Source organism: Coregonus lavaretus (assembly GCF_964263955.1).
Source record: "Coregonus lavaretus genome assembly, chromosome: 23".
NCBI classification, from domain to species: Eukaryota; Metazoa; Chordata; class Actinopteri; order Salmoniformes; family Salmonidae; genus Coregonus; species Coregonus lavaretus.
Genome location: NC_140010.1, coordinates 13,061,943 through 13,084,375, shown reverse-complemented (window position 1 = coordinate 13,084,375; position 22,433 = coordinate 13,061,943). Strand labels below are relative to the sequence as shown.

General features: G+C 47.7%; 1 protein-coding gene across 3 annotated transcripts in view; it reads left to right on the top strand.

Moving 5' to 3' along the window:
• Nucleotides 1-22,433, top strand: part of LOC311099229 (GREB1-like protein) — a 105,000-nt gene that overhangs the window by 55,815 nt on the left and 26,752 nt on the right. For 2 of the 3 annotated variants that reach the window (XM_084139912.1, XM_084139911.1), the window contains exons 2-11: nucleotides 4,494-4,653; nucleotides 6,938-7,117; nucleotides 7,471-7,647; nucleotides 8,067-8,243; nucleotides 10,060-10,185; nucleotides 10,715-10,837; nucleotides 14,104-14,241; nucleotides 14,448-14,573; nucleotides 16,839-16,976; nucleotides 17,058-17,234. In XM_084139912.1, coding sequence (XP_083996038.1) covers nucleotides 4,497-4,653; nucleotides 6,938-7,117; nucleotides 7,471-7,647; nucleotides 8,067-8,243; nucleotides 10,060-10,185; nucleotides 10,715-10,837; nucleotides 14,104-14,241; nucleotides 14,448-14,573; nucleotides 16,839-16,976; nucleotides 17,058-17,234 — 1,519 coding nt within the window. In that variant the 5' untranslated portion in view covers nucleotides 4,494-4,496. The remainder of the gene's footprint in view (nucleotides 1-4,493; nucleotides 4,654-6,937; nucleotides 7,118-7,470; nucleotides 7,648-8,066; nucleotides 8,244-10,059; nucleotides 10,186-10,714; nucleotides 10,838-14,103; nucleotides 14,242-14,447; nucleotides 14,574-16,838; nucleotides 16,977-17,057; nucleotides 17,235-22,433) is intronic. The other variant, XM_084139913.1, reaches the window with a different exon arrangement.

Sequence of the window (22,433 nt, the reverse complement as noted above, 5' to 3'; positions counted from 1 at the left end):
TCCAACAGCCTCCTCAATACACGACGCACCAGGGTTATATGCTCGGCTCGGGTAGACGAGTACACCAGAATGTCATCAATGTACACGACCACCCCTTGTCCCTGCATATCCCGGAAAATGTCATCTACGAAGGATTGGAAGACTGATGGAGCATTCATCAACCCATATGGCATGACGAGATATTCGAAATGACCTGACGTGGTACTAAACGCTGTCTTCCATTCGTCGCCCTCCCTAATGCGCACCAAGTTATACGCGCTCCTGAGATCCAATTTTGTGAAAAACCGCGCTCCATGCAATGACTCTGTCATGGTCGCAATCAGAGGGAGTGGATAACTGTATTTCACAGTAATCTGATTGAGACCACGGTAATCAATGCACGGGCGCAACCCTCCATCTTTCTTCTTCACAAAAAAGAAGCTTGAGGAGGCGGGAGAAGTGGAGGGCCGAATGTATCCCTGTCTCAAAGATTCGGCTATGTAAGTCTCCATAGCTTTTCTCTCCTCTTGAGACAAAGGATACACATGGCTCCGTGGGAGCGCTGCTCCTGCCTGGAGATCAATCGCACAATCCCCCTGTCTATGAGGAGGCAACTGCGTCGCCCTAGTTTTACTAAACACGAGAGCTAAATCCCCATATTCAGGCGGAATGTGCAGTGCGGGCACTTGGTTTGGACTTTCCACCGAAGTCGCCCCCACGGAAACACCCAGACATCGCCCCTCGCACTGAGCAGACCACCCATCGAGAGCCCTCTGTTGCCACGAAATAGCAGGGTTATGGGTGCTTAACCAGGGAATTCCCAGCACCACTGGGTACGCAGGAGAGTCGATCAGATACAACTGTATAGTCTCTTCATGACCCCCCTGCGCACACATCCTAAGTGGTGCTGTGATCTCCCTAATCAACCCCGACCCCAACGGGCGGCTATCTAAGGCATGAACGGGAAAAGGTTTGTCAACAGGTAGGAGAGGGATCCCTAAATCTAAACAAAACTTCCGATCAACAAAATTCCCAGCTGCGCCTGAATCTACTAGCGCCTTATGCTGGGAATGAGGTGCAACCTGTGGAAAACACACAGGTATACAAAAGTGCGCAACAGAAAGCTCTGGGTAAGTGGGACGTCTACTCACCTGGGAGGCCCCCCCAGTGCGTGGCCTGTTGTCTTCTCCCCCGGAGAACCCTCCCCAGCACCTGGCCGCAGTGTGCCCTCCACGACCGCACTTGGTGCAGGAGACAGGCCCCCTCGGGCTCCTCCTCCTCCTTTCTCTAGCGCCGGCACCCCCGAGCTCCATAGGGCTCGGCTCGGAGGTGCCGGAGGGCGGAATGGACGGACCCCCCTCGGGACGTCCACGGGTGGCCAGCAGGGTGTCCAGACGGATGGGCATATCGACCAACTGGTCGAAGGTGAGATGGGTATCCCTGCAGGCCAACTTGAACGTCCTCCCGTAGGCTACATCGAAAATGGTCGATGAGGGCCCGTTCATTCCACCCTGCGTCCGCCGCTAGAGTCCGGAACTCTAGAGCAAACGCCTGTGCGCTCCTCCTCCCCTGTCTCAGGTGGACTAGACGCTCCCCCGCCGCTTTGCCCTCAGGTGGATGGTCAAAAACGGCCTTGAAGCGGCGGGAGAACTCGGCGTAGGAGATGGTGTTGGCGTCCATCTTCCTCCACTCGGCGTTAGCCCACTCCAACGCCTTGCCCGTGAGACAGGAGATGAGGGCGGAAACGCTCTCGTGTCCCGAGGGCACCAGGTGTACAGTGGCCAGGTAGAGCTCCACCTGCAGGAGGAACCCCTGACACCCGGCAGCTGTTCCGTCATACGCCCTCGGGAGCGAGAGCCGAATCCCCCTGGGTTCCGGACCTGGGACTGGTGGACCGGCCGATGGGGTTGGCAGGGTAGGTGGAGGTGTGGGTACCCCGCTGGCCTCCCATCGGTGCAGGGTGTTGATGACGTCCTGTAGAGCGGTCCCCAGTTGTCGTATCTGGTCATCTTGGCCGCGAACATGCTCCTCGAGCGACTCAGGCGTAACTGCAGATCCTGCTGATTCCATTTTGGTGTGTGATTCTGTCAAGGGGTGCTGAAGGTGGGTGTGGTGCATGAATCAAGCGCAGGACGCAGAAGCTCAGTCCCAAAGACTTTAGTGCAATATTCACGTAGAAAATAAGCACAATAAGCCCGAAGGCGAAATAACGGCGCACACAGGCGTCAAACAAACGGCGCACTAACATGTGCGAAAAACCTCTCCAAAACACTGGAGGGAAGTACGTAGCTCCAACACAAAACAGAAGAGCAATCACACACAAAGACAAACACACACAACGAGAACTAAATAGGACACTAACGAGGACTAACAAGACACAGGTGTACAACATCAAGACAAAACCAAACGAACATGAAACATAGATCGGTGGCAGCTAGTACTCCGGGGACGACGACCGCCGAAGCCTGCCCGAACCAGGAGGAGGAGCAGCCTCGGCCGAAACCGTGACACCTTTCCTCTACTATCCTTCTATCATTACTGAATCAATGATAATAACTGTAATAACTATCAATAATAATTGTAATCCAGAACCCACCACAGGCTGGCGCTATTCCCCCAGCACAACAGCCAATGCCACTTGCTTCCCCGTAACGAAAATAAATTATCGTTCTAAAATGTACCAACTATTTGTATTTTCCCGCTAACCCATTTCAGTTCGCTATTCAATGTCTTTAACCGTTCTCTCTGATTCGGCCCCAATCAATAAAACAAATACTTGATATCGTTGATAAGCATACACTTAATGACATTCCTACCATCTGAACTATGTACTGTCTCTCACCTCCCCCCCCCCTCTCCTGCTCCTTCCTACATTATGGGGGAGGCGCGGGACCTTCCCTACAATCTTCCTTCTTAGGAAATAATTTCATTCGTACTTGTAACATATTTTCATAGACCTATCTAGAATACTACTAAAGCTATCTAATGCAACTTTTAATACACGTAAAAACTCTCTCTCCCTACACCCATTCCCCATTGAATAAGTGCGTCTTCCTAGTTACCCCCCATAACCACGCCTCAAATCTTTTATTCAGCATTTAACCAACCAAATACTAAGTAGTATCCGGTTATCATTCATACCCGCCGTTGAATTCCCTCATACACACATATTTCACCTTATGCCATTCAAATGCCCAACACAACATAATAGTTCAATGGAACCCTCTATTGGCTCTCTACTATTTATACATTACTTCTATAACCACTTTAGTTATGGTCCGATTACCCATTAAACCTTATCACATAACCTTATCACCTAATCAAACAACGGCACAACCTTAAACTCATCCCCGCCGGCTGGTAGCCCAGTAACCAAGCGCACCGTCTCAGTAACCGAGGTCGCCGGCTCCAACTCCCGAGCCGACCAGGTGAAAAATCTGCCGATGTGCCCCCAAGCAAGGCACCCAACCCCCACTGCTCCTGCAAGTCGCTCCGGACCAGAGCGAATCCGTTCCACAGTTTACATGCAATCATAACTTCTAATTTTTTATCTAGATGCCCAATAAATCTATACCTCTTCTCCCAAATGGATCCATAAAACATATTTCTTCAATCTCTTCCTAACATATATCTTTCATCCCCCGTTAATTCTCTGACCTCTTTAGAATATTTATTTCCCATGGTGGAAAAATAAGAAATCCCCCCCTTTAGTAATAATTCAATCCAGAATTATTCTCCTAGGAGCTATTATTTTAGTGCGTCTCTTGAGTCAATGTATGATCTGCTTTTGTAATTAACCATTAAAAATTATTTAACCCCTAACCCAGAGTTTTTTATTTAAAACTCCGGTTTCATGAAAAGAGTCAGATAACCATTTTTTCTCACGCGACTTATTTTTAGCTCCTTCCTTGAAACAATTATCACGTATTCCGATGGATTCTCAAATCTCACACGTACACAACATTATACAATCATTTGCCAAACCTATTTGTAACTGCTCCAGTTTACAGAGTTATAGCTATAGAGAAAAAGAGTGACAGAAAGAGTGATAGAAAGAGAGGGAAAGAGAAAGAGACAAAACCAGAAAGAAATAGGAAAAAGAGATAACGACAGAGGGGAAAAAAGGGAAAGAGAGTGAGAGATAGTGTGTGTGCATGCTTAGATGCATCTTCTAGTGTGAGACTAAGTTCATCCTAGCATCTGTATGGACAAGTATCTTATGTAGATTGGATTTCTACCAGTGGAGGATGGTGGGAGGAGCTATAGGAAGAAGGGCTTATTGTAATGGCTGGAATGGAATTAATGGAACGGAGTCAAACGTGGTTTCCATATGTTTGATGTGTTGGATACCGTTCCATTAATTCCATTCCACCAATTACAATTATCCCGTCCTCCTATAGCTCCTCCCGCCAGCCTCCTCTGATTCTACTCTCTTACTAATGGACGTGGATGGAGCTGAGCCTGGAGTGGATAGCTGTGCCTATGTTCATGTTATAACCTTCTTCTCATTCCAGATAATGGGGAATTCGTACGCAGGGCAGCTGAAATCTGCTCGCTTCGAGGAGGCCCTCCACAACTCTATCAAGGCCTCCCTACGCTCCAGCAGTGGAGACCCACAGCCCATCTTCACCCAGCTATACCTGGAGCCTGTCCAGTATCCTGGCAACATGGAGGGTGCGTCTCCCTGTCTCCCTGTCTGTCTGTCTGCATTGCTCCATTCTCTGTCCTCACCAAGGTTGTTATGTATAGAAACAGAACAAAACACTAACTATAGCTAGCTGCCTCTTTCATTAGTGGATCATAGTTAATTGAAACACATTGAAAAAAACTGCCATCTCTGATCATGTTTAATTATGCTGATGTTGACCAGTTAAATGGCACTTAAGAATCAATCATTCCATAATACCCGTACAGCAAGTCCATGTCATCTCAGTCATTTATACTGAACAAAAATATAAATGCAATATGTAAAGTGTTGGTCCCATGTTTCATGAGCTGAAATAAAAGATCCCAGAAATGTTCCATATGCACAAAAAGCTTATTACTCTCAAATGTTGTGCACATATTTGTTTACATCCCTGTTAGTGATAATTTCTCCTTTGCCAAAATAATCCATCCACCTGACAGGTGTGGCATATCAGGAAACTTATTAAACAGCATGATCATTACAGAGGTGCACCTTGTGCTGGGAACAATAAATGGCCACCTGAAAATGTGCAGTTTTGGCTGCAAAGATGTCCACCAGAACTGTTGCCAGAGAATATAATATTTATTTCTCTACCATAAGCCGCCTCTAACTTCGTTTTAGAGAATTTGGCAGTACGTCCAACCGACCTCACAACTGCAGACCACGTGTAACCACGCCAGCCCAGGACCTCCACATCCGGCTTCTTCACCTGCGGTATCGTCTGAGACCAGCCACCCGGACAGCTGATGAAACTGTGGTTTTGCATAACCAAAGAATCTCTGCACAAACTGTCAGAAACCGTCTCAGGGAAGCTCATCTGCGTGCTCGTCGTCCTCACCAGGGTCTTGACCTGACTGCAGTTCGGCATCGTAAGCGACTTCAGTGGGCAAATGCTCACCTTGGAAGGCCATTGGCACGCTGGAGAAGTGTGCGCTTCACAGATGAATCCTGGTTTCAGCTGTACCGGGCAGATGACAGAAAGCTTGAATGTCAACGTTGTAAACAGAGTGCCCCATGGTGGCGGTGGGGTTATGGTATGGGCAGGCATAAGCTACTGACAATGAACACAATTGCATTTTATCGATGACAATTTCTGTGAAGAGATCCTGAGGCCCATTGTCGTGCCATTTATCCACAGCCATCACCTCATGTTTCAGCATGATAATGCACGGCCCCATGTCTCAAGGATCTGTACACAATTCCTGGAAGCTGAAAATGTCCCAGTTCTTTCATTGCCTGCATACTCACAAGGCATGAAACCCATTGAGTATGTTTGGGATGCTCTGGATTGACGTGTTCCACAGCGTATTCCAGTTCCCGCCAATATCCAGCAACTTCGCACAGCCAAGTGGGACAACATTCCACAGGCCACAATCAACAGCCTGATCAACTCTATGCGAAGGAGATGTGTCGCGCTGCATGAGGCAAATGGTGGTCACACCAGATACTGACTGGTTTTCTGATCCACGCCCCTACTTTTTTTTAAGCTATCTGTGACCAAAAGATGCATATCTGTATTCCCAGTCATGTGAAATTGATAGATTAGGGCCTAATTAATTTATTTAAACTGATTGATTCCCTTATATGAACTGTAACTCGGTAAAATCTTTGAAATTGTTGCATTTTGCGTTTATATATTTGTTCAGTGTAGTTTTCTTGAAGAGAGGTGGACTTGAATGTGGCCATGTAATGTGTTATGGGTTCGTCCTTCTCTTGAAAAAGGCCTTGCAAAATCTCCAATCTCCATCTCCTTGCTTTTGTATGGCATCTTCACTCCAAGATAATTTAATGTGTTGAATGATGTGGTGTATTTTGGCGACATTGTGTCATAGGTGGACATTATGTCTTAAAGAGTCATTGTGTCTTACGGGGTCATTGTGTCTTACGGGGTCATTGTGTGTTATGGGGTCATTGTGTGTTATGGTGTCATTGTGTCTTACAGAGTCAGTGTGTCTTACGGGGTCATTGTGTCTTACGGGGTCATTGTGTCTTACGGGGTCATTGTGTCTTACGGGGTCATTGTGTCTTACGGGGTCATTGTGTGTTATGGGGACATTATGTCTTACGGGGTCATTGTGTCTTACGGGGTCATTGTGTCTTACAGAGTCATTGTGTCTTACGGGGTCATTGTGTGTTATGGGGACATTATGTCTTACGGAGTCATTGTGTCTTACGGGGTCATTGTGTCTTACAGAGTCATTGTGTCTTACGGGGTCATTGTGTGTTATGGGGACATTATGTCTTACGCGGTCATTTGTGTTATGGGGACAGATATAAAGCCCAAGGTGGACCTGTACCTGCCGTGCGGGGAGCCTCCGGGTCAGGATCTGCTGAACGGCCAGGCCTCTAACGGTCTGGAGGAGATGGAGGACGACAACGACTCTGACACCGGCAGCCCCCCGACACCCTACCTACATGGCCCCTCGCCCGACGGCTGTTGCACAATGGATGGTAGGCCTTAAACAATGTCAAACTCATTTCACCCTGGGACTTTCTCAGAAGTTGAGAGACCCTAGGATTCAAATCCCTGTTAAAAAGCATGTCTTAAGAACACATCTTGTTAATTCTCTCCCTAGGAACACCACGTTTGCAGCAATATTCACCTTAGTATGTTCCAGTGTAATGTAGACATGTAGATTACAGGCAGGGAACCCTTGTCATGCAGGGCTCCTTGTAAAAGAGAGCTTGGTCTCAATGGGACTCCACCCTGGCCTTCCTAAAAAATAGGTGTGTGTGTGTGTGTGTTGGTTATTGTTGTGGATGTTTACTCCTGAGTTGATTGGTGTTCTCTCTCTTCTCCTCAGGCTTCTGTCAGGCCGGTAAGGACCTCCGTCTGGTCTCCATGACGACAGAGCCGATCGAAGTCCCAGCTGGCTTCGAGTTGGTCGGTGCCAAGTCCCCCAGCATCCCAGACCACATCCTGGTGTGTGCTGTGGACCGACGCTTTCTGCCTGATGAGAACGGGAAAAATGCACTTTTAGGTCAGTCTGCCATGCCTCTTTGACTTGATACAATACAAAGATCATGCACAGCCTAGGTCAGAGTTAAAGGAAATTGAATGCACTTTAGGCCTCTGAAATGAATGTCCTATTTTACCCGCTCAGCTTGGATGAGTCATCTGAAGTGATGTATTTTTTCCACCGGCCGTACTGCTGCTTGCTACTACTTTTGATTTCTGTTGCATTCAGCATTTGATTCACCTGTGCTGTGCCGTCATTTAATGCAATATTTAGTAAGTGAATTGAATGACTTATTTTTGGCTGTTCTGATTTTTTTTTGGTTTAGCAATATTGACATAAGACAATAATGTCTCCATATAATCTGAAATTATGCATACTTATTGTGTAAATGCCTACAGTTCCCAACTCATGTTCTCTCTCTCTGTGTATGGTGTGTGCAGGGTTTTCAGGGAACTGTGTTGGCTGTGGAGAGAAGGGGTTCCGGTACTTTACTGAGTTTTCCAACCACATCAACCTGAAGCTGGCCACGCAGCCCAAGAAGCAGAAGCACTTAAAATACTACCTGGTGAAGAACTGTCAGGATGCTCTGTGCAAAGGACGCCTCATCTGCTGGAAAGGTGAGATTTGTATTTTTGTATTTGTATTTATTAAGGATCCCCATTACTTAATGCCAAGGCAGCAGCTACTCTTCCTGAGGTTTATTAAGGATCCCCATTACTTCCTGCAAAGGCAGCAGCTACTCTTCCTGGGGTTTATTAAGGATCCCCATTACTTCCTGCCAAGGCAGCAGCTACTCTTCCTGGGGTTTATTAAGGATTCCAATTACTTCCTGCCAAGGAAGCAGCTACTCTTCCTGGGGTCCAAACACATTAAGGCACTTACATTACACATCAACAAAAGATAAAACAGTACATCATATAACATTATTACACCACTACATATCTACAATACAAAATGTATAATACCACCATACAACGTGAGATGTCTCTCTGACTCTATCTGCATATTTCACACTTTACATTGAATTGCTCTTATACCTGTGTAGTAACACTGTAATTACACTAGTAACATTGTATTGTTATACAACATTAAATAATGTTTCCTACTAAATTAGTAAATGCATTAGAATTGCATAGTGTTTGTAGTTGAGCGGTTTCTGTAATATACACTACCGGTCAAATGTTTTAGAACACCTACTCATTCAAGGGTTTTCTTTATTTTTACAATTTTCTACATTGTAGAATAATAGTGAAGACATCAAAACTATGAAATAACACATATGGAATCATGTAGTAACCAAAAAAGTGTTAAACAAATCAAAATATATTTGAGATTTGAGATTCTTCAAAGTAGCCACCCTTTGCCTCTTGGCATTCTCTCAACCAGCTTCACCTGGAATGCTTTTCCAACAGTCTTGAAGGAGTTCCCACATACACTTGTTGGCTGCTTTTCCTTCACTCTGCGGTCCGACTCATCCCGAACCATCTCAATTTGGTTGAGGTCGGGAGATTGTGGAGGCCAGGTCATCTGATGCAGCACTCCATCACTCTCCTTCTTGGTAAAATAGCTCTTGCACAGCCTGGAGGTTTGTTGGGTCATTGTCCTGTTGAAAAACAAATGATAGTCCCACTAAGCCCAAACCAGATGGGATGGCGTATCGCTGCAGAATGCTGTGGTAGCCATGCTGGTTAAGTGTGCCTTGAATTCTAAATAAATCACAGACAGTGTCACCAGCAAAGCACCCCCACAGCATAACACCTCCTCCTCCATGCTTTATGGTGGGAAATACACATGCGGAGGTATTCTGTTCAACCACACCGCGTCTCACAAAGACACGGCGGTTGGAACCAAAAATCTCAAATTTTGACTCCAGATCAAAGGACAAATGTCCACTGGTCTAATGTCCATTGCTCGTGTTTCTTGGCTCAACCAAGTCTCTTATTCTTATTGGTGTCCTTTAGTAGTGGTTTCTTTGCAGCAATTCGACCATGAAGCCCTGATTCACACAGTCTCCTCTGAACAGTTGATGTTGAGATGTGTCTGTTACTTGAACTCTGTGAAGCATTTATTTGGGCTGCAATTTCTGAGGCTGGTAACTCTAATGAACTTATCCTCTGCAGCAGAGGTAACTCTGGGTCTTCCATTCCTGTTTCATCATAGCGCTTGATGGTTTTTGTGACTGCACTTGAAGAAACTGTCAAAGTTCTTGAAATGTTAATGTCTTAAAGTAATGATGGGACTGTCGTATCTCTTTGCTTATTTGAGCTGTTCTTGCCATAATATGCACTTGGTCTTTTACCAAATAGGGCTATCTTCTGGGGCTATAATCTTTCTATGACCCATCAATATATAAACAAAAATGATTATTTATTGATTCACTGTTTCCAGGTCTATTTAAAAAAGAAAATGTATTTCTACCCTCCTTTTCCCCAGACTATAAAACGCGTCAGTTCTCCATTAGCAGTGCGTCCACCTCCAAGCCCAACTCCTCATCCTCCCTGAGCATCAAGGAGAACGGAGGCACCAACAGACACAGCTCTTCCCCCTTCTCCCTCTCAGGTAGGACACACACACCCTCCTCTTCCCCCTTCTCCCTCTCAGGTAGGACAGACACACCCTCCTCTTCCCCCTTCTCCCTCTCAGGTAGGACACACTCATGGCAGTCGACTCTGGCTCAGTTTATAGGCTAGTTAGTGTTCAGTCAGTGTAAGATCTAACCTGATGTGTTAGACAGCTGTGCTGATATGCTCTATTGACTTTAGCCTCCTATCTCCTGAATCCAACCTTGAGCTACATCCTGCTCCCAGTGAGGTTGTCATGCTCTGTCAGGGAAGGGTAGAGGTTTGACACAACACCCCCTCGCCTCTCCCTCCTCTGACCAAGATGACATCTGGCTGGAGTGGATAGTGTCTGTTTGTTTACGAAGCATTGTTTGGTTAAAGGGGATGGTTATGGTCTACTTGTTCTAATGGAACAATTGGATTGAGTCAGTATTGTTGAAGTGTTAGTGTGGTTTGGAGAGATTTTGGTTAACGTCACTTGACAGGATCTATTCTAACACCCACCCTGTGTTCTTATTGCCCTCCAGACTCCCCATCTACCAGGATTCCCCCTGCATCCTCTGTGTTCTTCTCAGCCCAGGACCTGGCCCGAGAGTGCAGCTTCCTCAAGCCTCTGGCTTCTACCCCTGGGACCAACACTCTACCAATAGGTTCAACTCTTCTTCTTCTCTTCTTCTACCACCACTGTTTCTGGATGTTTTAATCTACTGTATGTGTGATCACATCTCCATGGTATAGTCATCATTCCCCCACAACGTCAGCTTTAAAGTGTTTTACACCATGGTACATCATGCATCAATAATATCCAGTGATATTATACAGACTGCCTCACATGTGATAGGCTTTAGTCCAGGTATTTCTAAGGGTCAGAACATAGCCTCGTGCATGCGTGTGTGTGTGTGTGTGTGTGTGTGTCTCCAGTCAGTAGAAGAGGCTAATCTACACTCCACAGCTCCATCTGGCCTATGATTGGCCATGTAAGCCAATATGTTTCTAGGCAACAGCTCCTTCTCCTTCTCCTACTCAGACCAGGGCACATAGCAGAAGTAATGCCGCACGCACACACTCCTCATCAATAATGAGCAGAAAATCCCTGTAATAACTTTAAGGGCTGGCTATCCATTAGCTCGTTTACAAGGTTGCAATATTGACAGGCCTGGGCTACACATACTGTACCAATCAATGTGGTAGTGTATATGCACACAGAGTGAATCTGAGATTGGTAAGTGCCCCATCAGTTCATTGGCAATAGGAAATCAATAGCTCAGTGTTAGGCGGGCCTAAATCCTTCTTATAATGTATATTGCTCAGTCTCTGTATAAGGAAGATATCTGTCAGGACGATTGGTTTTCTTTTGTGATTATCAAACACGTATCTCTTATATTTGTTTACTATTTGTTTCCTATAACAGAGGAAGATAAACATGCATTTCACGTATGGCATCTCTCAAAATGTCACGATCGTTCATCGACGGGTCAGACCAAGGCGCAGCGTGATATGCGTACATGTTTATTAAATATTAAACACAACGACAAAACAACAAACGAAACGTGAAGGCAACACAACATACCTTAACTGGAACAAGATCCCACAATCCACTAGTGCCAATAGGCTGCCTAAGTATGGGCCCCAATCAGAGACAACGAGCGACAGCTGCCTCTGATTGGGAACCACACAGGCCAACATAGATCTATACATACTAGAATGTACAACATGGACAAACACAACAAGGAAAATACACACCCTGACTCAACATACAAGCGTCCTCTGAGTCAGGGCGTGACAGTACCCCCCCCCCCCCAAAGGTGCGGACTCCGACCGCACAACATAAACATAACTCGGAGGCGGATCCGGCTCAGGGCGTGACGACCACTTACTCTCCGCCTCCCTGTTGCGCCCCTGGTCTGGTCTGGACCTCGGCACGCTGCTTCCCCTCTCCTTCCTCCCACGAAGCACCAAGCCCTGTCTGGACCCTGGTGTGGGAGACCCCGAACCTGGAGAGGGGCTGACGTCTGTGTCTGGACCGGAGCCGCTGACCGGAGCTGGACCGGGCTCCGGTGGAGTGGACTACACAGGCTCCGGACTGGAGCCGCTGACCGGAGCTGGACTGGGCACCGGTGGAGCGGACTGCTCTGGCTCCGGAGTGGAGCCGCTGACCGGATCTGGACTGGACCCCGGTGGAGCGGATTGCTCAGGCTCCGGAGTGGAGCAGCTGACCGGAGCTGGATCAGGCACCGGTGGAGCGGACTACTCTGGCTCCGGAGTGGAGCCGCTGACCAGAGCTGGACTGGACCCCGGTGAAGCGGATTGCTCTGGCTCCGGAGTGGAGCAGCTGCCGGAGCTGAACTGGGCACCGGTGGAGCGGACCGCTCTGGCTCCGGAGTGGAGCAGCCGACCGGTGCCGGACCAGGCACCGGTGGAACAGGCACGGGCCGTGCCGGACTGGCGACGCGCACCACTAGCTTGGTGCGAGGGGCAGGAACAGGCCGGGCCGGGCTGGCGACGCGCACCACTGGCCTGGTGCGAGGGGCAGGAACAGGCCGGGCCGGGCTGGCGACGCGCACCACTATCTTGGTGCGAGGGGCAGGAACAGGCCGGACCGGGCTGGCGACGCGCACCACTGGCTTGGTGCGAGGGACAGGAACAGGCCGGACCGGACTGGCGACGCGCACCACTGGCTTGGTGCGAGGGGCAGGAACAGGCCGGACCGGGCTGGCGACGCGCACCACTGGCTTGGTGCGAGGGGCAGGAACAGGCCGGGCCGGGCTGGCGACGCGCACCACTGGCTTGGTGCGAGGGGCAGGAACAGGCCGGACCGGGCTGGCGACGCGCACCACTGGCTTGGTGCGAGGGACAGGAACAGGCCGGACCGGGCTGGCGACGCGCACCACTGGCTTGGTGCCAGGGGCAGGAACAGGCCCGGACCGGGCTGGCGACGCGCACCACTGGCTTGGTGCGAGGGGCAGGAACAGGCCGGGCCGGGCTGGCGACGCGCACCACTGGCTTAGTGCAGGGAACAGAAACTTGTCGTCGTCATCCTCTGACTCCTCAGTATAATACTGTTCCCACTCCTCTTCAAGGTCGTAGGGACCCAAACTGAAAACCAACCGGGTGCAGTGGTCGGGGCTCTTCTCTCACGCTCCCCGACCACCCCTTTAGCCCCCCCAAATTTTTTTATTGGGGCTGTCTCTCGGGCTTCCTCCTCGACCGGCGTCCTCTGTGTTGCCGTTGCTCCTCTCCTGCCTGGGCATCTACCTTCGCCCATGGCCCTGTCCCCGCGAATATCACTTCCCATGACCACAATTTGCCCACCTGTGACATGGCAATTCGCTCTTCGATCTTCTGTCACGATCGTTCATCGACGGGTCAGACCAAGGCGCAGCGTGATATGCGTACATGTTTATTAAATATTAAACACAACGACAAAACAACAAACAAAACGAAACGTGAAGTCCAAGGCAGCACAACACAACATACCTTAACTGGATCAAGATCCCACAACCCACTAGGACCAATAGGCTGCCTAAGTATTGTCCCCAATCAGAGACAACAAGCGACAGCTGCCTCTGATTGGGAACCACACAGGCCAACATAGATCTATACATACTAGAATGTACAACATGGACAAACACAGCAAGGAAAATACACACCCTGACTCAACATACAAGCGTCCTCTGAGTCAGGGCGTGACACAAAACACTGTCAAAATGTTATCTTATCGAATCATCTGAAAATGAACTGTGGTGAAATGCATCATAACAGTGTATGGTGTGTCTGTCTGTGTGTGTGTCTGTCTGTCTGTGTGTCTGTCTGTCTGTGTGTGTGTCTGTCTGTGTGTGTCTGTGACTGTGTCTGTGTCTGTGTGTGTGTCTGTCTGTCTGTCTGTCTGTCTGTCTGTCTGTGTGTGTCTGTGCAGTGCCCACGGTTCTGAGAGTGAATGGTCCGACCAGCGGACTGGGTGCAGACGGCCGCCCCCCCTTACTGAGCCTCTCCCAGGTGTCTCTGGGAACCCAAGGACAGGGGTACAGAACCTCGGACCCAGGAGACAGCCCTGGTGAGCCCCATGTTCTCGTCCCAAACCTCTGTCTTTGTTGCTGTTTTAAACCCAATTGAGTGTAACTCAACCGCACTAGCTCCTCGTTGTAGATTACAGTTACTCATAGATTGCTATTGTAGATGCCCAGTGAATGTTCTGGGGACCCAGATTGTAGGTATTCTGCAGTTCGTTCATATGTTCCTCTTGTGATGTTTTCTGTCCAGTTTCGTCTGCCATGACCTCAGGCCCGCCCAAGAAGCGCCACCGCGGTTGGCTCCCCAACCCCCTGGTGCCAGTCCTCCCTACAGCCGTCCCTGTGCCCGCCATCCAACCCATCGTCTCCTCCCCAGGTCTGGCACAGATTAGTTTAGCGTGTCTCTCTCTGTCTGTGTGTGTGTGTGTGGGTGTGTGAGTGTGTGTGTGATGTTGACTAGTACATTGACCTCCCTTTTCATGAAAAGGAAGGACACAAGGTCTGAGACATTCTCTGTTGTCAGGGGTGATTCATTCAGCATCTCCATGGAGATCGGGTCAGACATGTTAGTGCAGATACAGTATGAACTGAAAGAGGTCTGCCAAGCTAGGAGAGCCAGGACACTGTGACTTTAAGGAGACATATATTCCCTGGTTTTATTCTGTATACAGTGGGGGGGAAAAGTATTTAGTCAGCCACCAATTGTGCAAGTTCTCCCACTTAAAAAGATGAGAGAGGCCTGTAATTTTCATCATAGGTACACGTCAACTATGACAGACAAATTGAGAATTTTTTTCTCCAGAAAATCACATTGTAGGATTTTTAATGAATTTATTTGCAAATTATGGTGGAAAATAAGTATTTGGTCACCTACAAACAAGCAAGATTTCTGGCTCTCACAGACCTGTAACTTCTTCTTTAAGAGGCTCCTCTGTCCTCCACTCGTTACCTGTATTAATGGCACCTGTTTGAACTTGTTATCAGTATAAAAGACACCTGTCCACAACCTCAAACAGTCACACTCCGAACTCCACTATGGCCAAGACCAAAGAGCTGTCAAAGGACACCAGAAACACAATTGTAGACCTGCACCAGGCTGGGAAGACTGAATCTGCAATAGGTAAGCAGCTTGGTTTGAAGAAATCAACTGTGGGAGCAATTATTAGGAAATGGAAGACATACAAGACCACTGATAATCTCCCTCGATCTGGGGCTCCACGCAAGATCTCACCCCGTGGGGTCAAAATGATCACAAGAACGGTGAGCAAAAATCCCAGAACCACACGGGGGGACCTAGTGAATGACCTGCAGAGAGCTGGGACCAAAGTAACAAAGCCTACCATCAGTAACACACTACGCCACCAGGTACTCAAATCCTGCAGTGCCAGACGTGTCCCCCTGCTTAAGCCAGTACATGTCCAGGCCCGTCTGAAGTTTGCTAGAGTGCATTTGGATGATCCAGAAGAGGATTGGGAGAATGTCATATGGTCAGATGAAACCAAAATAGAACTTTTTGGTAAAAACTCAACTTGTCGTGTTTGGAGGACAAAGAATGCTGAGTTGCATCCAAAGAACACCATACCTACTGTGAAGCATGGGGGTGGAAACATCATGCTTTGGGGCTGTTTTTCTGCAAAGGGACCAGGACGACTGATCCGTGTAAAGGAAAGAACGAATGGGGCCATGTATCGTGAGATTTTGAGTGAAAACCTCCTTCCATCAGCAAGGGCATTGAAGATGAAACGTGGCTGGGTCTTTCAGCATGACAATGATCCCAAACACACCGCCCGGGCAACGAAGGAGTGGCTTCGTAAGAAGCATTTCAAGGTCCTGGAGTGGCCTAGCCAGTCTCCAGATCTCAACCCCATAGAAAATCTTTGGAGGGAGTTGAAAGTCCGTGTTGCCCAGCGACAGCCCCAAAACATCACTGCTCTAGAGGAGATCTGCATGGAGGAATGGGCCAAAATACCAGCAACAGTGTGTGAAAACCTTGTGAAGACTTACAGAAAACGTTTGACCTGTGTCATTGCCAACAAAGGGTATATAACAAAGTATTGAGAAACTTTTGTTATTGACCAAATACTTATTTTCCACCATATAATTTGCAAATAAATTCACTAGAAATCCTACAATGTGATTTTCTGGATTTTTTTTTCTCATTTTGTCTGTCATAGTTGATGTGTACCTATAATGAAAATTACAGGCCTCTCTCATCTTTTTAAGTGGGAGAACTTGCACAATTGGTGGCTGACTAAAAACTTTTTTTCCCCACTGTATATTCAGAGGATAAAGGGCTGTATAGAGTTTTGTTGATGACCATTCCACCTACAAACATTGGACATGGTTATCTTCTAATAATGGAAACACTCAGAAAAATCTACAGCAGAGGAGGCCAACCCTCCTCCTGGAGAGTTACAGTACAAGGTATGAAGGCTTTTGCTCCAATCCCATTGTAAGACACTTGATTTAGCCAATCAAGGTCCTGGTGAGTAGTTCATTCGTAGAATCAGCTGTGCTAGATAAGGTTTGGAGTCAAAGCCTGCTGGAGGGTATCTTTCAAGGAGGAGAGTTGGTGCTGAGCTGATGTCTAGCTGTATTCTAATCCCAGTATTGACATGTATCTCTCTGTCTTTTCCACCAGGCTCTGTGCTGGCCATGCCTACTCCTCAGCCACCTGTAGCAGGGGTCCTTCATCCCCAACCTGTCACTGCCGGAGAGACTGTCATCGTCCCCGACAACCTGCTCAACTTCTCAGGAGTCCGCCCTGTCATCCTCATCGGTACAAACCACCATTCTTTGACTGACTGCAATTTAATTTAATTTAAGTTAATTGAATTGACTCTGATGTTTGGTTTGGCAGGGCATGGTACGTTACCACACTTTGTGGGGGACATTGTGGTGAGCCCCATGCTAGCGAACTGCTATAAGGGCAACCAGCTGACTGAGAAGACCCTGTCCAGTCTTGGACTGAACAGCAGCCAACTGCTCAGTGTGGAGACCGTAATCCTCCTCACCCTGCAGTACCTGGCAAGGCTAGGTAAAGGCCTCAAAACACTCATGCACTTGCACGCACATGCATGCATACACATTTATACATACAGTACCAGTCAAAGGTTTGGACACACCTACTCATTCAAGGGTTTGTCTTTATTTTTACTATTTTCTACATTGTAGAATAATAGTGAAGACATCAATACTATGAAATAACACATATGGAATCATGTAGTAACCAAAAAAGTGTTAAACAAATCAAAATATATTTTATATTTGAGATTATTCAAATAGCCACCCTTTGCCTTAATGACAGCTTTGCACACTCTTGGCATTCTCTCAACCAGCTTCACCTGAAATGCTTTTCCAACAGTCTTGAAGGAGTTCCCACATATGTTGAGCACTTGTTGGCTGCTTTTCCTTCACTCTGCTGTCCGACTCATCCCAAACCATCTCAACTGGGTTGAGGTCGGGGGATTGTGGAGGCCAGGTCATCTGATGCAGCACCATCACTCCTTCTTGGTAAAATAGCCCTTACACAGCCTGGAGGTGTGTTGGGTCATTGTCCTGTTGAAAAACAAATGATAGTCCCACTAAGCCCAAACCAGATGGGATGGCGTATCGCTGCAGAATGCTGTGTTAGCCATGCTGGTTAAGTGTGCCTTGAATTCTAAATAAATCACAGACAGTGTCACCAGCACCCCCACACCATAACACCTCCTCCTCCATGCTTTACGGTGGGAACTACACATGCAGAGATCATCCGTTCACCCACACCGCGTCTCACACGGCGGTTGGAACCAAAAATCTCCAATTTGGACTCCAGACCAAAGGACAAATTTCCACGGTCTAATGTCCATTACTCGTGTTTCTTGGCCCAAGCAGGTGTCTTCTTCTTATTGCATTTAACATTTAAGTCATTTAGCAGACGTTCTTATCCAGAGCGACTTACAAATTGGTGCATTCAACTTAGGATAGCCAGTGGGACAACCACCCTTTTTCTTTTTTTTTATGGGGGGGGGGTGGTAGAAGGATTACTGTTATACTATTCCAGATATTCCTTAAAGAGGTAGGGTTTCAAGTGTCTCCGCAAGGTGGTCAGTGACTCTGCTGTCCTGGCGTCGTGGGGGAGCTTGTTCCACCATTGGGGTGCCAGAGCAGCGAATAGCTTTGACTGGGCTGAGCGGGAACTGTGCTTCCGTAGAGGTAGGGGGTCTAGCAGGCCAGAGGTGGATGAAGGTAGTGACCTCGTTTGGGTGTAGGGTCAGATCACAGCCTGAAGGTAAGGAGGTGTCGTTCCCATCACAGCTCCGTAGGCATGCACCATGGTTTTGTAGTAGATGCAAGCTTCAACTGGAAGCCAGTGGAGTGTGCGGAGGAGCGGGGTGACATGAGAGAACTTGGGAAGGTTGAACACCAGACGAACTGCAGCGTTCTGGATAAGTTGTAGGGGTTTAATGGCACAGGCAGGGAGCCCAGCCAACAGCGAGTTGCAGTAATCCAGACGGGAGATGACAAGTGCCAGGATTAGGACCTGTGCCGCTTTCTGTGTAAGGTAGGGTCGTACTCTGCGAATGTTGTAGAGCATGAACCTGCAGGATCGGGTCACCGCTTTGATGTTAGCGGAGAACGACAGGGTGTTGTCCAGGGTCACGCCAAGGTTCCTTGCACTCTGGGAGGAGGACACAATGGAGTTGTCAACCGTGATGGCGAGATCATGGAGCGGGCAGTCCTTCCCCGGGAGGAAGAGCAGCTCCGTCTTGCCGAGGTTCAGCTTGAGGTGGTGATCTGACATCCACACTGATATGTCCGCCAGACATGCAGAGATGCGATTCGCCACCTGGTTATCAGAAGGTGGAAAGGAGAAAATTTATTGTGTGTCGTCTGCGTAGCAATGATAGGAGAGACCATGTGAGAATATGACAGAGACAAGTGACTTGGTGTATAGAGAGAATTGGAGAGGGCCTAGAACTGAGCCCTGGGGGACACCAGTGGTGAGAGCACGTGGTGCGGAGACAGATTCTCGCCACGCCACCTGGTAGGAGCGACCTGTCAGGTAGGACGCAATCCAAGAGTGAGCAGTGCCAGAGATGCCCAACTCGGAGAGGGTGGAGAGGAGGATCTGATGGTTCACAGTATCAAAGGCAGCAGATAGGTCTAGAAGGATAAGAGCAGAGGAGAGAGAGTTAGCTTTAGCAGTGTGGAGAGCCTCCATGACACAGAGAAGAGCAGTCTCAGTTGAATGACCAGTCTTGAAACCTGACTGGTTTGGATCAAGAAGGTCATTCTGAGAGAGATAGCAGGAGAGTTGGCTAGAGACGGCACGCTCAAGAGTTTTGGAGAGAAAAGAAAGAAGGGATACTGGTCTGTAGTTGTTGACATTGGAGGGATTGAGTGTAGGTTTTTTGAGGAGGGGTGCAACTCTCGCTCTCTTGAAGACGGAAGGGACATAGCCAGCTGTCAAGGATAAGTTGTTGAGCGAGGTGAGGTAAGGGAGAAGGTCTCCGGAAATGGTCTGGAGAAGAGAGGAGGGGATAGGGTCAAGCGGGCAGGTTGTTGGGCGGCCGGCCGTCACAAGTCGCAAGATTTCATCTGGAGAGAGAGGGGAGAATGAAGTCAAAGGATAGGGTAGGGCAGTGTGAGCAGGACCAGCGGTGTCATTTGACTTAATAAATGTGGATCGGATGTCGTCAACCTTCTTTTTAAAATGGTTGACGAAGTGATCCACAGAGAGGGATGAGGGAGGGGGAGGAGGAGGGGGATTCAGCAGGGAGGAGAAGGTGGCAAAGAGCTTCCTGGGGTTAGAGGCAGAGGCTTGAAATTTAAAGTAGTAGAAAGTGGCTTTAGCAGCAGAAACAGAGGAAGAAAATGTAGAAAGTGGCTTTAGCAGCAGAAACAGAGGAAGAAAATGTAGAGAGGTGTCCTTTAGTAGTGGTTTCTTTGCAGCAATTCGACCATGAAGGCCTGATTCACACAGTCCCCTCTGAACAGTTGATGTTGAGATGTGTCTGTGACTTGAACTCTGTGAAGCATTTATTTGGGCTGCAATTTCTGAGGCTGGTAACTCTAATGAACGTATCCTCTGCAGCAGAGGTAACTCTGGGTCTTCCATTCCTGTGGCGGTCCTCATAGCGCTTGATGGTTTTTGCGACTGCACTTGAAGAAACTTTAAAATTTCTTTAAATTTTCCGTATTGACTGACCTTCTTGTCTTAAAGTAATGATGGACTGTCGTTTCTCTTTGCTTATTTGAGCTGTTTTTGCCATAATATGGACTTGGTCTTTTACCAAATAGGGCTATCTTCTGTATACCCCCCTACCTTGTCACAACACAACTGATTGGCTCAAACGCATTAAGAAGGAAAGAAATTACATGAATTAACTTTTAAGAAGTCACACCTTTTAACTGAAATGAATTCCAGGTGACTACCTCATGAAGCTGGTTGAGAGAATGCCAAGAGTGTGCCAAGCTGTCATCAAGGCAAAGGGTGGCTATTTTAATAATCTCAAATACGAAATATATTTCGATTTGTTTAACACTTTTTTGGTTACTACATGATTCCATATGTGTTATTTCATAGTTTTGATGTCTTCACTAATATTCTACAATGTAAAAAATATTTAAAATAAAGAAAAACCCATGAATGAGTAGGTGTGTCCAAACTTTTAACTGGTAGTGTATGTGCAGGCACGCACACACACGTACACACACACCCTGTATTTTGAATCATACGTCAAGACTAATGATTGACAGGCTAAGCTCAGCCAATGCCTGGTTTTTTTTAAGTTTGGTAACACCATAGAGAATGACAGAGGACTCTAGTACCCAAAAGACAGGCTTAGCATGGGCAGCACCATTTAGGATTTTCACTATTTTGAAGAAGTCAACTGGGTGGGACTTCCTATGGGTTAAAGAAGGATCACATAATTCCATCCAGGTCATCAGGAGGGATCAGCCAATGAATTACACTCGTGAGCAAACATTCCATAACTGCAGGTGGCAGTAAATCGCCAACCTTGGCTTTATACCTGTTCAAACAACACACTCCAGGGGGCTGCATGCACCCTTTCAGTTTTTTTACCAACTCATAGAAGTAGTAGAAGAAGAACATTGACTAGTTCAAAATGGAGATGGCTTCAATGTCGCTCCCGTGCTCTCACAGACACCATAATGAGACGTGGAAACGTCTAGGAGCAACAACGGCCCAGCCGTGAAGTGGTAAGCCACACAAGCTCACAGAACGGGACTGCCGAGTGCTGAAGCGCGTAGCGTGTAAAAATCGTCTGTCCACGGTTGCAACACTCACTACCGAGTTCCAAACTGCCTCTGGAAGCAACGTCAGCACCATAACTGTTCGTCGGGAGCTTCATGAAATGGGTTTCCATGATCGAGCAGCTGCAAACAACCCTAAGATCACCATGCGCAATGCCAAGTGTTTGCGTGAGTGGTGTAAAGCTCGCCGCCATTGGACTCTGGAGCAGTGGAAACGCGTTCTCTGGAGTGATGAATCACATTTCACCATCTGGCAGTCCGACGGACGAATCTGGGTTTGGCGGATTGCAGGAGAACGCTACCTGCCCGAATGCATAGTGCCAAATGTTTGGTGGAGGAGGAATAATGGTCTGGGGCTGTTTTTCATGGTTCGGGCTAGGCCCCTTAGTTCCAGTGAAGGGAAATCTTAACGCTACATCAAACAATGACATTCTGGACGATTCTGTCCATCCAACTTTATGGTAACAGTTTGGGGAAGGCCCTTTCCTGTTTCAGCATGACAAAGCCCCCGTGCACAAAGCGAGGTCCGTACAGAAATGGTTTGTTGAGATCAGTGTGGAAGAACTTGATTGGCCTGCACAGAGCACTGACCTCAACCCCATCGAACAGCTTTGCGATGAATTGGAACGCTGACTGCGAGCCAGGCCTAATCGCCTGGTAGTTGGATCCCCATCCTCCTTTGTAACTCAAAGTGCTCCATCACTGCTGCTGCTCCACTTACTGTCACTGATGCACTTTAATGGCTCCAAATAACTAGCATGACCTTGAGTTGAACATCTTTTTCACATTATACAAACATAAGAGCAATGCTTCATTTGTAAATCAGGAGGTGCCGGAACAGAAAGTGAGTGTGAGAGGGGGGTGACCTGGGAGCTCTGAGGTACCGGAACGCATGAGAAAAAATTATCACCTTTATAGGCTAATAAAGCATTGCATGCATATCATCGCATTTGCGTAGAGACATAGAGCAGAT